Source organism: Rattus rattus, chromosome 2 (genome assembly GCF_011064425.1).
Source record: "Rattus rattus isolate New Zealand chromosome 2, Rrattus_CSIRO_v1, whole genome shotgun sequence".
NCBI lineage: Eukaryota > Metazoa > Chordata > Mammalia > Rodentia > Muridae > Rattus > Rattus rattus.
The window spans coordinates 171,525,877-171,541,525 of NC_046155.1; the positions used below are offsets into that span (position 1 = coordinate 171,525,877).

The 15,649-nt window shown below is 57.5% G+C and overlaps 2 protein-coding genes across 4 annotated transcripts; both read right to left on the bottom strand.

Moving 5' to 3' along the window:
* Window positions 1-122: 122 nt before the first annotated feature.
* Six5 (SIX homeobox 5) lies at window positions 123-3,816 on the bottom strand. The gene is given in 4 exon segments (XM_032894322.1): window positions 123-1,301; window positions 1,435-1,752; window positions 1,755-2,227; window positions 2,999-3,816. Coding segments are annotated over 4 exon segments (2,160 nt in total). The 5' UTR covers window positions 3,778-3,816; the 3' UTR covers window positions 123-711.
* Window positions 3,817-4,581: 765 nt separating this feature from the next.
* On the bottom strand, window positions 4,582-14,878 carry Dmpk (DM1 protein kinase). Of its 3 annotated transcripts, none has more exons than XM_032894326.1 (15): window positions 14,548-14,878; window positions 12,699-12,790; window positions 12,364-12,447; window positions 12,195-12,290; window positions 11,773-11,921; window positions 11,485-11,578; window positions 11,119-11,325; window positions 10,633-10,881; window positions 9,903-9,988; window positions 7,398-7,509; window positions 6,567-6,730; window positions 6,374-6,471; window positions 6,162-6,208; window positions 5,770-5,855; window positions 4,582-5,449 (listed from the first exon to the last, which is right to left on the bottom strand). In XM_032894326.1, exons 1-15 carry the CDS (start codon window positions 14,705-14,707, stop codon window positions 5,290-5,292), a joined length of 1,884 nt encoding a protein of 627 aa, XP_032750217.1. In that variant the 5' UTR covers window positions 14,708-14,878; the 3' UTR covers window positions 4,582-5,289. The 3 variants fall into 3 exon arrangements, with proteins under 3 accessions (XP_032750217.1, XP_032750218.1, XP_032750216.1); XM_032894327.1 differs by having other exon boundaries at window positions 5,770-5,859; XM_032894325.1 differs by having other exon boundaries at window positions 5,770-5,859; window positions 10,618-10,881.
* Window positions 14,879-15,649: the final 771 nt, after the last annotated feature.

Below are 15,649 nucleotides of genomic sequence, written 5' to 3' on the forward strand. Positions count from 1 at the left end.
GGGCTATATAGAACATGATTCCCATCTCAAGAAAAACAAGCCACAGCCTCTGGCTGGGCTTTGTCCCCAGTTCTCTCCTGGGTGGGTTGTTTGTCGGGTGACTCTTACCCTCAATAGCTCTGTTGTCTGTTAACTTGACTTTAATTGAAATGGAGGCATAACATGTCCTAGAAAAATAAAGATTTACAATACAAACTAGACAAAGGGGTCAGGACTGCCCCAGGGGACAGGGAAATCTTTGGTCTGGGGCTGGATCCTGGGGCTCAAGTCCAGGGAAGCAGGGGAAAGGCCTGTGCGCCCACCAGACCCTCAACAGGAAGGGCTGTCTCTAGGCAACCCTGGTCTCTCAGGAAATTTTGGGAATGGGGTATCAGTGGGGCCATCAATAGTGTTATACTGAGGGTGCTGGCTGGAAATCAGCCACTTGGCAGAGCCTTCTCTTACTAGTACTAGGTAGAGGAGGGCACAGCCCAAGTCAAGGCCCCTAGAGCCCACACACATTGGGCAGGCAGAGCAAGGAGAGGACTAGAACAAGATCTGCCATCAGGAGAGGGACAGTGCCCTGACCTGTGGTGGTCTCTCTGGCTCCTTGTAGCTCATCCAGGTAGGAGGGCGTAGTGTGGGACTTCAGACTGCGGCCACTTTACTGAGGGTTCCTCCTGTCTTAGCACCTTGACACCATTGTCAGGAGAAGTGGTTAAATCCAGGCAGTTACAGTTCCAAGGGCTCCTCCACAGGCACGGACTGCAGCTGGGTCAGGACCTTGGCCTCAGCTTCTAGGCCCTCGTCAACCTCAGTCCCTGCTGTGGCCCCCAGGAGCAGCCCCTGGTGGTCAGGGTCTGGTAGCCTCAGCACAGTGTGGGTGGCCTGTGTCCCCAGCCCCTCTACTCCTGTGCTCAGTTCCAGCCCTGCTGGCCAAACTGGCACAGCCGCAGGTGACAGCATCAGACCTTCAGGTAGGGGTGCTGAGAAGCTGGAAAGCAGGCCAGAGGAGTCTGGGGAGAAAGGCAGGCTGGTGGCAGAGGTGACAGCAGGAGCAGGTGGCAGTGGCTGAGTAGAGACTGGCCCCAGAGTGTGACTCTCTGGGAGGGTGGGGCTGGGGCCCACTGGGAGGGCTCCTTCAGGCACTGTGATAGCTGGCTCTTGCTTCAGGGGCAGGGCTAGACTGGGGGTAGGAGGCAGGACCTGGGAGACGAGCATGCGGGTGGGGAAGGTGGCCGTGAGGAGGATCCTGCCCTGCTGCACAGCTACCCCAGTGACAATGGGGCTGCCAGACACAGGGTTGGCCAGGAGCAAGTTTCCTGTGGAGAAAAAAGGTGGAGTGGAAGATGCTGGGTGACAGGCAGGGGTGCCAGTAGGCTTAACCCCAAGACATATGCCAGGGTGAGACAACTGCTCCCCAAGCCCACTCAGACCCCAAGAAAAAAAGGGTACCTGGAGTAGCGGATGAGGGAAGTTGCAGCGCAGTCACTCCCACACTAGAGTTTATCAGGTGCACATTGGTAGGCCCCGCTGTAGCTGCCACCTTCACAGGACTGCCTGGTCCAGCTGCTAACAGCTGGAGAGGTCCCACAGCCTGAGGCAGGGTTACCACCTGAGAGGTGGGCACCACCTGGGGCAAGTTCAGCAGTGGGGAGGTGGGGCTCAGGCCTGTTGGGTACCCAGAAGAAGGGGAGAGTGGTACAACCTGAGGAGCAGCCACAGAGGGCACAGCTCCGGGGGTCAAAGGGAAGGTGGAGGCAGGTGGGGGCCTGGGACTACTTGGGGCAGGGTTCCTGGGATTTCCTCTCCAGGAGTAGTTGCATGAACCCCTTTGGCCTCAGGGGCCTCAGACTGAGCCTCATCCAGTCGAACCTCTCCTGTCTGAGGGTCCAGGACCAAGGAAGTCTTGGTCTCACTGACCCCTTGGGGACTGGGCTGTGGTTGAGGGGTACCCCCTCCCCCTGTGAGTAGCAGGGGCCCCAAGCTGGAGCCCTCTCCTAGGGTCAAGCTATTGATGATGACTGGGCTGCCATTGAGGAGCACAGCTGGGGGACTGCTGGCTGCCAGGAAGCTCCCGTTCACTAGGATAGAAGAGGAGGCAGGGCATGTGGCAGAAGGGGTGGCCCCTGCCAGGAAGATGGAACTCTGGGTGGGGGCCTCAGCAGCCACGGAGGCCACACCCCTCTCCAGGTCCTCCGGACTGCGGCTGGACTCATCCTCCGTAGTGGGGTTCCCGTCAGACTCGCTGGAAGGAGAAAGGGTTAAAAGTCTTTTTAGGCTCGAAGGCTTTATCACCCTTGAGGCATAGGCAACCCAAGCTCCCGTTAGCTACTTTAGCCCTTCAGAGAACTCAGGGCCCCTACAAGCTCCGCTGGGGTTGACAGCACGGCAGGAATGCTAAGCTGGAGGAAAGCTTTCCCGTCGCCTTGGCCTGCAGCCGCGCACCCAGGCTGCCCCAAGTCCCCTGGGTGGGCAGGCGCGTGGCTGCCGAGTGAGGCAACAGCTTTTACTCCAGTTCTTACCCCCGGCGTCAGAGACCAGAGCTAGAGGCCTGGCGCGGAGGTGGGAGGGGAAGGGCTTGGGTTACAGGGAAACCGGAGCCGGAGGAGGTTCACGTTTCACAACAAAGACAAGCGACAGACCACGCTGTTTGGGTTGGAGGGGGCGTGGGGGTGGGTGTAAGTAATGATCACCGAGGGGCCAGATTGCAGAGACCCCAAAAGCGGGTCTCTATCCCGGGTGCCTTAGACAAAGGCCCCCTTCCCCTTACGACCGCCCCTCCAGGGATGCCTCACTTTTCCTACTGCCCCCCATTCCCCCATTCCTGGCACTGCAGTCTCAGCATAGAAGCAGCTGCAAAAACCTCTGCCGTGGGGCAGTGATGCCCAGAGAACCCAGGGTGTGCCTAGTCTCTCTCTGCGCTCAGCCCATGCACTCGCCGACGCAAAGGAGGGGTGTGAAGGGTCACTCGCGCAGACTCCAGCAGCCACCTTGGATGAGGGCCGGTCCCCCTCACCTTTTGCAGGGCGCTCCACCACCGGTCCCAGTACGGTCGCGCTGTCGCCGGTTCTTGAACCAGTTGCTGACCTGTGTAAGTGAGAGGCCGGTGAGCGTGGCCAGGCGGCGCTTCTCGTCTGGCGTGGGATAGCGGTTGCCGCGGTAGCAGGCCTTGAGCGCCGCTCGCGAGCGCTCCTTGAAGCAATAGACCGTCTCCTCGCCATCCCAGATGGTCTTGGGCAGAGGGAACTTCTTGCGCAGCCGGTATTTGTCCACCGCGCCCAGCGCACGGCCACGGGCCCGCTCGGCCTCGTGGTAGCGCGCGCGCAGGTAGAGGTCCTGCAGGAAGGCGTGGTGGGCGGCGGGGAAAGGGCGGCTCTCAAGGAGCTGGTAGAGCTCGGCATATTCACCCCGCTGGAAGGCCACTAGGGCCCGCGCGCGCAGCACCGGATCGCTGCCACGTAGACGCTCGGCCGGGGGCAGCGCGCCCAGGAAGCGGCTCAAGCGGCCGGCGTGGCCGGCCTGCAGCAGCGCCTCGCACACGCATGCCACCTGCTCGGGCGAGAAGCGAAGGCCAGTGGGCGCCTCGGTCCCGGTCTCGCGTGGAGATCCTGGGCCACTCGGGGACCCAGAATCCGCCGCCGCCCCCTCTCCCGCCCCGGCCGCCGCCGCCTCCCCCTCGGCTGCCTGCAGAGTCTGCAGAAGCTGGCGCGCTTCTTCCTCCTCTTCTTCGGTCGCCGCCGCCGCCTCCCCCTGAGCCGCCGGCCCCGCGCTCCGCTCGACAGGCGAGGTAGCCATGTTTGGCAACTTTGGGAAGTTCCTCCCTCCTCTGCCGCCTCCCGCGGGCTTCCCCAGCCCCCTCCCCCGCCCAGCCCTCCTCGCCTCCTCCTGTCCCCTCGCGGTCTTCTGGCCCCCTCCCAAAGACTAGACCCAGCTCTACACTCGGGTCTGTCCCTGTCCTTGTGTGTCCGCCCCCCTCCCCGGCTGTCGGGATTCTTTGTTTTCCCTCCGTTTCTGGCCACGCTTTCGGCCTCTCCCCCGAGTGTGCCTCTGACTGAGGGCCTCAGTTTCTCTATCAGAGCAACGGAGAAGGTAATGGGCCTTCCAGGGGTGTTAAGGGCGCGAAGCTCTTCGATCTCCCAGGTCCCTTGAAGGCCCCCTCCCTTTCCATCTCCGCGCCTTGCTCCGCCTCTCGGAATTCCCGGCCCCGCGGGTAGGCGGTGGATCTAGCAGGGAGGAGGGGCGGGGAAACTTGCTCGAAAGTTTGCAGCAACTTTTCTGGGGCGTCTGTCCTAGAAGCGGATGCGCGTGGCTTGCGCAGGCGCAGTGGGAAGGTGGCGGCAGGCTGCCGGCCCAACCCCCTACTTTTCCAAGCTTGAGTTGCACAGCTGGGTCACAGCTGGGGGGAGGGTGGGGGGCGGCGGTGTCTCTGGTGGCTTGTTGCTCCTCTCCTACTGGCTAGATGCCTAAGCTCCACCCTTCAGCCTGATTCGTGCGCTTTGCCTCCCGCTAGCTCCCAGTCAAGCCATTGGTTATCTCTATTGGACTCTCTCCATTGGCCTGCGGGGCGGTTTCCTTTCCACAACAGAGAGATTGCGCGGGTTTTAGGGCAGCCAGAAGTATTTTATTTGCGAGGGTCAGGAGTGGAGGTCGTAGGTGGGGACAGACAATAAATACCGAGGAATGTCGAGTCTCAGTGCATCCAAAACGTGGGTCCCGGAGTCTGTCAGTGAGTCAGAGAACAAGGTCAATAAATACCCACACTGCCTTGGGGGTGTGTGCAGCCGTGGCTCCGACGGGAGAGTACGGGAGTGTACATGAGGAAGGAGTTGCAGAAACCCCCAAGAGTGAGACTGTCCGAAGCCAAAGGCTCCCATGTGTGCTGGCAGAGGTCTTGCTCATCCTTCCTTATGGGAATGGGATGTCCCCAGAGATAAGGGACTTATTGCTTATGTCTTTTAACTGATGGCTGGGGCGTGAAAAGTGAAATCGGATGAGCTGACCAGTTTGCCCATCCACGTCGGGGCTGAGTAAAAGCATGGCTGGCGAATGCCTGGGCTGCAGTAGTAGTCAGCAGTGGCTCTGCAGGAACCGGGGTGCTGGGCACGAGCCCTCTTTCTCCCTCCCCAGCCGCCAGGGGGCGGGCCCGGATCACAGGAGCGGAGCAGGATAGGGACCCAGGCTCACAGAAGTGTGGAGTGGAGCGGAGCAGTGGGGGGTCGGGGGTGAATATGGGCACAGAGAGGCTCTGGGTCTTTCCCTGGTCACTCGACCTTCCTAGGAGGCCTAAATGAAAAATGGCTTGGAGTCTTAGGGTTCAGGGGGCGAAGGTGGCTCCCGAGAAACACCAGACTGGGGTGAGACGGCCGGTATAGGCCACCAACCCAGTGCAGCCCAGTGTGGCGGCAGCAGCCAGAGCAGCGGCGAACAGGAGCAGGCAACGCGCCTCGGATAGGCCAGGCCTAGGGACCTGCAGGCGAGAAGGCTGGATTAGCACTAGGCCACAGGGACCCACTGGCTCCTGGGAGCCGCCCAGCCTACACCCATAGATGGGCCTTCGAGAGCATCTCTGGTCCCCACAGCCCGCAGCTAAAGTTGGTCTGCTCGCAAGCCTGAGCTCCGGTCGGAACTCATCATTGGCTACTTCACAGCAGCCTGTGTTGATTGGCCGCCCGAATACCCTCCCTCCCTGCGGTAGGCCGAGCTCCACAGAGGCAACATAGCAAGCAGTGGTGACACTTAGTGGGCAGAGCTAGGAGGAGGCCCGCGGCGGGTGGACGTGGGACATACCCTGGCAGGGAACAGCAGGTGACGGCGGTGCATGGGGCCTGGCCCCACCAGCGGGCACTGGCCCACAGCCACGGCCGGGGGGCCATCTAGCTGGAGAGAGAAGGGACAGGTGACCCGATCGGAGCCCAGCCCGGCAGCCCTCAGCAGCAGGGCGAGAGGCAGTGCGGGAATCTAGTCGAGGCCAGAACGGGAGTGTAGGCAGTTTCCTTGGGGAGGATTTGGTGAAAGCCTGAGATGAGGGAGAGCTGGTAGATGGTGCATGCTGAGTGAATGAATGAAGGGCATCTTTCTTCCGGAACCCCCAAGGAGGGTGGACCCTAAATGTGGACGGGAGACGGGCTGTGGGTAGCAGATCTAAGCGGGGAGTCGGGGAGGGAAGAGAGGGGTCTTACATGGGAAGGTGGATCCGTGGCCCGGGGACTGGGGACCCCCGTGACAGCTGGAAGGAGAAGAGAGAGGTGTATGGAGCGTGGAGGGCGAAGAAGGGCGGTGGCGCGACTGCGGTGTCCCAGCCTGGACTCCTCCCCTGCCCCAGGGTTCATACACCCAACGTGCCCCATCTCCACCCGGCGTCCTCCTGGCTGGGAGTGGGTGAGGGACTCGCCTGCAGCTCCTGGGGCCTGCAGCATCTCCATCCGCTCCTGTAGCTGCCGAACATGCGCCTCCAGGTCTCGGTTCCGGACCTCGGCCTCCTGTAGTTGGCTGTGGAAAGATAGGGCGGTGAGGCGACCTATCAGGTGAGGAGACTGCAAAGGTTGCTGCTCCCTTCCCCTCCCCCCAGCACCTTGACCCCCTACCTGGAGAAGTTCTGGTTAGCGGTACGGATGGCCTCCAGCTCTCGGCTCAGGCTCTGCCGGGTGAGAACCTCTTCTTCCAAGGCTTCCTGGAGCTCCCGCAGCGTCACCATGGTCTCTGTCTCAGCCGCAGGGACAGGGACAGTCGCTGGGTCAGCCTCTTCAGCCTGTCGGTGGGGATCAGAGTTGGGACATGGGGCTATATCAGTCCAGCACTTCCCTCCACCTCCATTCCTCCCACCCCTATTCCCAGCCCTGGGTCTCTGGGGACAGACAGTCCAGTAACCCGGGAACAGGAGGGCTGGAGTCAGAAGTTTAGCATGTCTCTCCGAGCTCCACAGTGCTTCAGACAACCCTGACTTTACCCATAGGCCTCCCCAGTTTGTGTCTTGTCGTTATCTGCAACACCCCTCCTTCCAATGCCACCGACCTTCCTATAGCTTTTAAGAAACCAGCATCCCACCTGAGGGCCTCTGAACTTGTTCACCAACTGACCATAAGAACCTCTACCTCAGACTCAGTGGTTGGCAGCCCCTCCCTCCCAGGCCCCGCCCAGTTGGTGTTGCTTTCTGACCCCACCCCCATGCCGGGAAAGCATCTATCTCTGAGCTATCCCTAGTTTTCTTTGTTTTTTATTCCAAGACAGGGTCTCATTACATAACTCGAGCAAGCCTTGAATTTGGGATCCTTCTGCCTGTGCCTCCTGAGTAGCTAAGGTTACAGGATGTGCTACTGGGCCAACTGGGGACAGTCCCTTACTGAATCAACAGCCTCACTGTTAGCACTGCAGGTACACCCACCCAGGAAGCTTTGCCCACCTCTCAGTCTACTCACCGCTTGATCCGGTGGGGACACGGGGGGCTGCAAGTCAAGCCCTTGCAAGTCTGACACAGGCAACTGCAGGGCCTCTAGTTCCATAGGGGTGGGTTCCGTGACCTGATTGTCTCTGAGAAGAGGAAGAGGCTACCAAATAGGGATCTAGGACTCCCTAGCCTGTGGGTACCAGGCCAGGCCCCTAAGACCCCATGGCTAGAGGAGGTTCAGGGCAGAGGGAAGAGAGCAGACGACTGCCAGGGCCTCAGCACCTTGGCTGCCTTGCTGGCTGCCTGAGCTGTATAACTACAGAGAGTGGGCTGGGTCCAACATGTTCTAACCAGCATGAGGTGCTGCTTGCAGATCGTGAAATAAGTTGTCCTTACCTGTGCAGACCTGAGGCATGTCTGATGCTGGGCACTTGTGTGAGCGTCCTCTACGTGTTCTCTGCTTCCTAGTTTACTCCTAAGATCCAGTCTCTTCATTTTTATTTTGTGGCAACAGGGATTAATCCCAGGACCTCATAAATGCTAAGTAAGTTCTCTTTGTAGTTGAGTCATGGTTTCTCTGTGCAGCCCTGGCTGTCCTGGAACTTACTCTGTAGACCAGGTTGGCCTCAAATGCAGAGGACGTCCTGCCTCTGCCTCTGCCTCCCAAGGGATAAAAAGTGAGCACCATACCTACCTAGGCCTTTCTTTCTTCCTTTCTTTCTTTCTTCCTTTCTTTCTCTTTCTTTCTTTCTTTCTTTTATTTATTTATTTATTTATTTAGTGGTTTATCATTATTGTCTTTTGCACTTTTTTGAGACAAGAGCTCATGTGACATAAGCTGGCCTGGAACAGGCTATAGCCAATGCTGACCATGAACTTCTGATCTGCAGTGCGGGATTAGAGGTGTGAGCCACCATGCAGACTGAATGCTGTGCCGAGGCTCACACACTGAGCACTTTACCAACTGCTGCAGCTCCAGCCAATGCCAGGGATGCGCTCTTGGATTGAGCCATGCTCCCAGCCCATGATGAACTGTGTTATTTGAATAATTGACTTCTTTTTTTCTCTGAGACCAAGGTGTACACCAGGCTAGCCTTAAACTTGTGATTCTCCTACCGCCAATGTTTGTTTGTTTTGGTATTTTGAAACAAGCTCTCACTATCAGGCTGATCCTCCAGCCTCAACCTCCTCAATGGTAGGGTTATAGGTTATGCAATAGTGGATGTTCGTTCTTTCTCTTTCTTTCTCTCTTTCTTTCTTTCTTCCTTCCTTCCTTCCTTTCTTTAGACAGAGTCTCCTGTACACCAGGCTAGCCTTAGATTACTATATAGCCCAGGATGGCCTTGAACTTGTGATCCTCTTGCCTCCACCTTCTAAATACTGGGATTGTAGGTTTGTGCCACCACAGCTAGCATAGTGGATGCTTTTAAAAGGCTTTATATAAGACCAGGCATGGTAGTACGTGCCCATAAATCGCAGCACCCCAAGGCCAGCTTAGACTATATTAACAAGATCCTGCCTCAGAAAACAAGACAGAAAACTTTTTAAAACTTAAAAGTTGTTTTATTGTTATATGCTCTTAAAATAAACTGTCAAATTTCAGGTTTGTTTTCTAAGATCCTGAGGACTGTGGGATGCCCTACAAACATGAAGGTCACTAGCAGGATTCGGGAAGGCTGAGTCTAAGATTCTTAGGTTAGACGGCTGGACTGAGATGTCACAGTGCAATGGGCAGGACGGACAGAGCTAGGAAACCAGAGGCCTGGTCTCAAAAGCAAAACCAAAAATAAACAAAGCACATGTGTACCTGCTTTCCTAGGCTCACGTCCACTCGATACAAGCTAGTCAGTCATCAAGGCGTGTCTCCTGCACGTCTGACAGTGTCTCCTGCCTCAGTTAAGGGAATGCTTCCCTCTACAGGGCTGGAGAGATGGCTCAGTGGTTAAGAGCCCTGACCGCTCTTCCAGAGGTCCTGAGTTCAATTCCCAGCCACCACATGGTGGCTCACAATCGTCTGTAATGAGATCTGATGCCCTCTTCTGGTGTGTCTGAGGACAGCTACAGTGTGCTCATGTATATATAAATAAATAAGAGCAGCCTGGTCTACAGAGTGAATCCCAGGACAGCCAGAGCTACACAGTAAGACCCTGTCTCTAAAAGACTTAAAAAAGAAAGGAAAATGCCTCAAAAGATCAAGCTACAGGCAAGCCTATAGGGCATTTTCTTAACTAGTGGTTAATGGGGAGGCTCAGCCTGTTGTGGGTGGAGCCATCACTGGCCTGGGGTCCTGGTTTCTACAGGCAAACAGTCTGAAGAAGTCATAGAACCACGTCATGGCAGCTCCCTCCATCGCCTCAGCGTCAGTTCCAGGTTCCTGCCCCATTTTGAGTTCCTGTCCTGACTTCCTTCAGCAATGGGCTACCATGGGGAAGTGTAAACCCTTTCCTCCCCAGCTTGCTTTTGGTCAAGGTTAATCACAGCAGCAGAAACCCTAACTGAGACAGCTATGAATCCTAGGCCCCAGCAGTGGACTTACCTTAAGGCCATGCAAGAGTAGGAGTAACCCACGAAAGGCAGGTGCACCCCGAGTGCCATGTCTTCCTGCATGTCGGACAGTGTCTCCTGCAGAAGAGGGACAGGGCTGTGTGGCTAGCAGTTATCTGAGATGGCCCTTTGCCCCTCTATGTTCATGGCATAACTGCCCCCATTAAACAACTCCATCATTTTCTCTTCTGTCCTGTTGCTTCCTTCGGGGCTCTGCCCGTACCAGACTTTTCTCTCTGACAGGGCCCAGGGCAGAAGCTATTGTTAAACGCTGAGAGCACTCGCCTGAGAAAGGACCTCGGCATCCTTCTGGGCTTAGCTCAGTTTCCTCCTCCAGGAAGTCCTCCAGCACATTCCAGGCTGGGTCAAGAGCCCAGCCCCCCGAGTTCCATTTTAGTAATGCTAAGAGTGAGACCTCACTCACTGTCTTGGGGACTGGTCACCTATGTGTCCTCACACCTGAGTGGACACATGGCAGTGCTCTAGGATAATGATTTGGAACCTGGAAAGGCCATCAGCACTTTCTTTTTCAAGGGAGGGTCTCACTGTGTAACCCTGACTGGCCTGGAGTCACCAGAGATCCCCCTGCCTCTGCCTATGAAGTTCTGGGGTTAAAGGTATGCACCACCACATCTGGCCAATCACCCCAATTTTATGGAAGAGGTTAGGGAAGTCCCCTCAACCAATCAGGAACTGCAGGTACGTACCCCGCCCCCGCTCACCATGGCAGTGAGCCGGTCCTCCACCACATCAAAATTGCATGTGTCTGTGGCACCCTCGAAGTCTGGTGTGAAGGGGGGCACGCTGTCCCGGAGACCCTCCCAATCAAGGCCAAAGAAGAAAGGATGCTTCTGGAAGTCACCTGCCCCACCTCTACCGAGTCTTATCTCAGCAGGACACAGCAGCCCACGAATGAGGTCCTGAGCTTCCTCAGGGACACCCATGTCTGCCCGAGGCAGAGACAAGTGTTCCTATTGAGAGAGAAACTTAGGACTTAGCCCTGGGCTGCAGAGCTGGCTCAGTCCTTTATGAGCAGTCATGGTTCTGTTTCCCAGCACTCAACATGGCAGCAGACAACAGTCTGTGACTCCAGTACCAGGGGATCCCATGCCCTCAGACCTTCACGGGCACTTACTCAGGGCACACACAAACATGCAGGGAAAACAGTTAGACACATAAATACCTCCCTACATGGTGCCCATGCTTACCCTGTAATGCACAATTTTGGCATACGTCTCGGCTGTGGAGTCGGCGTAGAAGGGTGTCTGCCCATAGAACATTTCGTAGGCAAACACGCCCAGTGCCCACCAGTCACACTCTGGCCCGTAGCTGCCTGCCCCAGGCCCTCCACCAACAGCCTGCAGAATCTCAGGAGACAGGTAGTCCGGGGTGCCCACAGCCACCAGCGACCTCACCTGTGCCAACCAGACCTGAATGCTTAAGACCTTTTCTCTGACTGTCCACACCTGGTGTACAGGACATCCTGACCAAGCTCCCCTCCTGCACTTCACCACAGCCCCGCCTCCTACATCTGGTCCTTCACCATGGGGAGATTTGCACCAGGGTCTTCCTACCGTTCCATCAGGCTGCAATTTGAGGCAGGAGCCAAAGTCTGCCAGGCGAATGTGCCCACATCGGTCCAGCAGAATGTTATCTGGTTTGATGTCCCTGTACATAGAAAAGGGAAAGTGTGCTTTCTTGAAAATGTTCCCTCTTAGGTCCCCAGGCTCCGGTCTGGTTCCATCCCAACCAGGATTCTACAATTCTAGACCCCGGTCCTGTCCCCAATGGGATCCGACCTTCAGGTACCCTTCCTTCCCACACAAACTCTGCTAACCCTCCAAGGGCCCCGCCACGCCCACCTGTGCACGTAGCCCAGCCGGTGCACCGAGTCTATGGCCATGACAATCTCGGCCAGGTAGAAGCGCGCCATCTCGGCGGGGATCCGCTCCCCAAACTTGCTCAGCAGCGTTAGCAGGTCCCCGCCCACGTAGTATTCCATGACCAGGTACTGGGAGCAGGTGTGTCACAGGGGTTTGGTAGCCCCCAAGACTCCCAGAGACACCCCGTTCCCAAGCACAGGGCACCCCCGCAGAGTGAGAGCGCCCCAGACATCGGAAGGCCAAACCAGATATCACCTCCTGTCTCAAGGAAGGTCCCTTCTGTACCTGAGACACAATCCTACCGGCCCCCCAGCCTAGAGCAGCTTCTCCCTTCTCCAGCCTTCCTGACTTAGGGCAATGTAATTGTCACTCTTTCCTAGTCACCTGAACCCGGAGCTCACCAGGTAGTTCTCATCCTGGAAGGCAAAGTGCAACTGTGTGATCCAGCGCCGGTCCCCTTTCACTAATACATCCCTTTCTTCCCGGAAGCATGACACCTGTGAGGTAGAAGGGAAGCTGCAGGAGGTGAGTTGGAGCGATGAGGGCGCCGCCCTCATCCCTGACCCTCACCTCGCCTCTCTTCAGCATGTCCCACTTATTCATAATCTTCATGGCATACACTTGGCCGGTCTGTTTCATCTTCACCACCGCTACCTAAAGGCAGAACCGGGATGACAGTAGAGGTGGAAGGGAAAACCAGCAAGACTCATCCAGACAGAGCTCCACCCTTATCTCCACCCAGCCTTAGCCACGCCCCCAGCTCGCACACCACCCCCTAACCACAAGCCCCGCCCCCACCCCAGCCTTAAATTCAAACTCATTCATCAATTTTTAAGGCTCTGCCCCAGCTGTTATGCCCCACCCACCTCAAGTAAAGTTCCACTCCCAGGCCACTCAAGACTCACCTCACTGAACGCCCCACGCCCGATCACCTTCAAAATTTCAAAGTCATCCCTCTGCAGTCGGACCTCCTTAAGCCTTGCTGCAATGGGCTCCACTAGGTGGGAGGGGGGGGAGGAGAAGAACCAAGGGTCACCAGAACACTAGGCAAGGGTGGTGACCTTAGTCGTCTTCTTTCTGCCCCTTAAATTGGCTTTAGGGCTCTGCTTTCAAAATCTCTGTGATGTTTGGGGGACCAAGAATTGCCTGTTTCTGCAGGGCTGCAGGGCAGAAAGGGAGTCAGAGGGAGAAGCCAGAGCTTAAGGCCCTTCCTTCCCTCCCAGGGTGCTAAGTCAGGTCACCGGGGGCTCTCATTTAATGTCTCAGGCCACAGCCTCCAACTGCAGCTGTATCTAGCACAGCCAGCACAAAGTGAAGTGGGGGAGGGACACAGCCCACCGGCATCCTGGGCACTGTTGGAAGCGCATTCTTGGTCTCTGAAGGGTGCAGAAGTCTTCTTATAACCAAAGCTCCAGAGGATAACGTCCTGTGCTAGGGTGGCTCAGCAGAAAGGGAGGGCAGCTAGGTCTGAGGCTGGCGACTGGGGGTGGGGGAAGGGCAGAGGGAGGTCAGGTCTCCCTTAGGGAAGCTGACAGAACAACCGGGAGTAAAGGTGGAGGAGGAATGTGTAGGGAAGAGAGGAGATGGGGGTCACAGAGAAGAAAGGGGTTCGGGAAAGTGGGCAGACAGGGAAGACACAGCCAGGGCCGAGGCTTGGGGGGGGGGGGCAGGAGAGAGCCAAGGCGCTGAGCCCTTTTAAGGCAGCGGGAACCCAGGCCCCCTCCCCCGCCCAGGCCTGGCAGGGGAGGGGCCCACAGGATGCTGCTCAGGCCACAAAAGGACTGCTCCTTCCCAGAGGGTCAGACCCCTGCCCCCACCCCAGTTCTCAGTTTACCCTGCCAGGCCAACCCCATACTCTGCACAAAGCAGTTTGAGGGAGATACTGAGGGCTGGAGAGGAGAAAAAGTCTGTCACAGGCTTAGTGGCCTAATCAGTGACCTCCACCTTTCTATCTGTGAAGCGGGGTAGGAGGGAGAATGAACTAGGGTCAGACATTGGCAGACAACCTGAGGACCAGGACCAGGACTCTAATGAAAGGTACAGAGCAACAACACAGGCTGTTACTTGTGAGAAGGTGAGGTAAGCCAGGGCTTTGGCTGAATGTTGGGCAGGGGCAGGTAAGGTTCTAGGCCTGTACACTAGGCCTGAGAAGACCTGTAGGGAAGGGCATTTAAGTCAGCAGGGGCATTAGAGGTCTTGAGCTAGGACCATGAGAGCCATGAGAAGCCAGGAGGGATCACAAAGGTGGGGGAGGTACCAAGATGCTAGGGATAGGCACTCAGAAGCTAAAGTTGTTCCTTCCTCCTTAATTTGGGGAACAGAAGGGGTGCTTGGTGGCGCCTGTCTGCCGGGCTGGCTCTCCCCCAGGGCCTCTGTGAGTCACTGTGCCCTCATAGCTCCTGGACACCTGTCAGGGCAGCTGGGGAGGCAGACGCCAAACACCTGCCTATGGGCCACACCCTGGCAGCTGCCCCATGCTATCCCTCCCCACTCTGGGAAACCAGGGAGGGCTATAAGGGTCCTAGAAGAGAAAGCTGCCAGGTCCTAGTGTGGGCGCAGGGATAGCATGAGGCTGTGCCCACCCAGGCTTGCATTGGCTGAGTCATGGGTGGCCTCCCTGACCCCACCAGGGGAGCCTGGGATCAAGCCCTGAGTTCTGCTTGGCTCCCTTACGAGAACTCTCCAGGCCCTCCTGCCCTGCCATAGCCCATTTTTGCCCTGTAGACCCACCTCTGCCTTCCTGCCCATACTTACCCCATTGCAAGAAGTCGGCCACATACTTGTCCTGGGCTAGGTGGGAGGCGCCCAGCTCCTGGTGGACGCCCAGGAGAAGGTCGAGCAGGGGCTCCAGCCCCAGGAAGCCTGGGTCCAGCACCAGCTGCTGGAGCTGCCTCAGCCGCACTTCGGCTGACATGTTGGGCAGGCAACACCATGGCCCCTCCCCGGGCCGGAGCTCGGGGTCCTCCCGTCACGGGGCCTGGCTGCCCCTGTCCAGGCCCCAGAACCCTGGCTGCATGTCTGCCTGTCCCTGACGATCCCTTGGGTCTCTCTGGCCAGTTCTAAGCCTGAGGCCTCCTCCTCTTTTCCCCACCCCTTGGCCCAGCCCCCTCCCGCCTCCCAGCTTTAACCCCTCCTGAACCAACACCCCAACTTCCTTCTTCCAGGGCCCCTCAAAACTCTTTTGTGCCCAAGTCAGGGGACAGAGTAAGACTCCAGGGTTGCCCCCCATTGCCTCTCCCCACCCACACAGAGGGTACAGAAGTTACAGGTGTGAGGTGTCAGTGCCCAGAAGAGCCAGTCTGGACTCAGAGCTGGGAGGGTAAGGAAAAGGCTGATGCCTGGGCCTACAGCGGAGGGGGGCCGGGACCAGGGGCAGCTTCTTCGTGACTCAGCAATGGATTCCAACTTTGGGACAGTTAAATTTAGCCCCTGGGCCTGCTGTATTACCCCCCACCCCCCTTTGGCAGAAGGTAGACGATCGGGAGGGAGCTTGCTCAGCCGCCAGGGCCAGGGGTGACCTGCTGGCCGGAGCCTGGGGGAGGCAGTGTGGTGGATCCAGGCCCTCCTCAAGCAAGAGACCCCAAAATAGCTCCTTGGCCACAGGCCGGGGCAGCCACATTCCTGCCTGGGCTAGGATTAGAGACAGAAACATTTTGGGGTTGAGGGCGGAGCTGCCTGGACAGCCAGCCAGGAGACATGTTAGTTTCTTTCTAGGGTGGCCAGTCCTCTGGGGAGGAAACCAATGGCCTCCAGCTGGCACTAGACAGCCAGTCACAAAGGGCCAGGGGCAGCAAGCTGCAAAGGCAAGTCCAGAGGCAGTGCAGTGCAGATCAATCCCCAGCATCCTCCTCTGCCC

Coding starts and splice junctions, on each gene's coding strand:
- Dmpk (XM_032894325.1), bottom strand. CDS start 14,707: ATGTCAGCCGAAGTGCGGCTGAGGCAGCTCCAGCAGCTGGTGCTGGAC. Junction 12,791..14,547: donor GGCCGACTTCTTGCAATGGG/GTAAGTATGGGC, acceptor CCTCCCACCTAG/TGGAGCCCATTGCAGCAAGG. Junction 6,209..6,373: donor GCAGGCCCCAGGAGCTGCAG/GCGAGTCCCTCA, acceptor TTCTCCTTCCAG/CTGTCACGGGGGTCCCCAGT.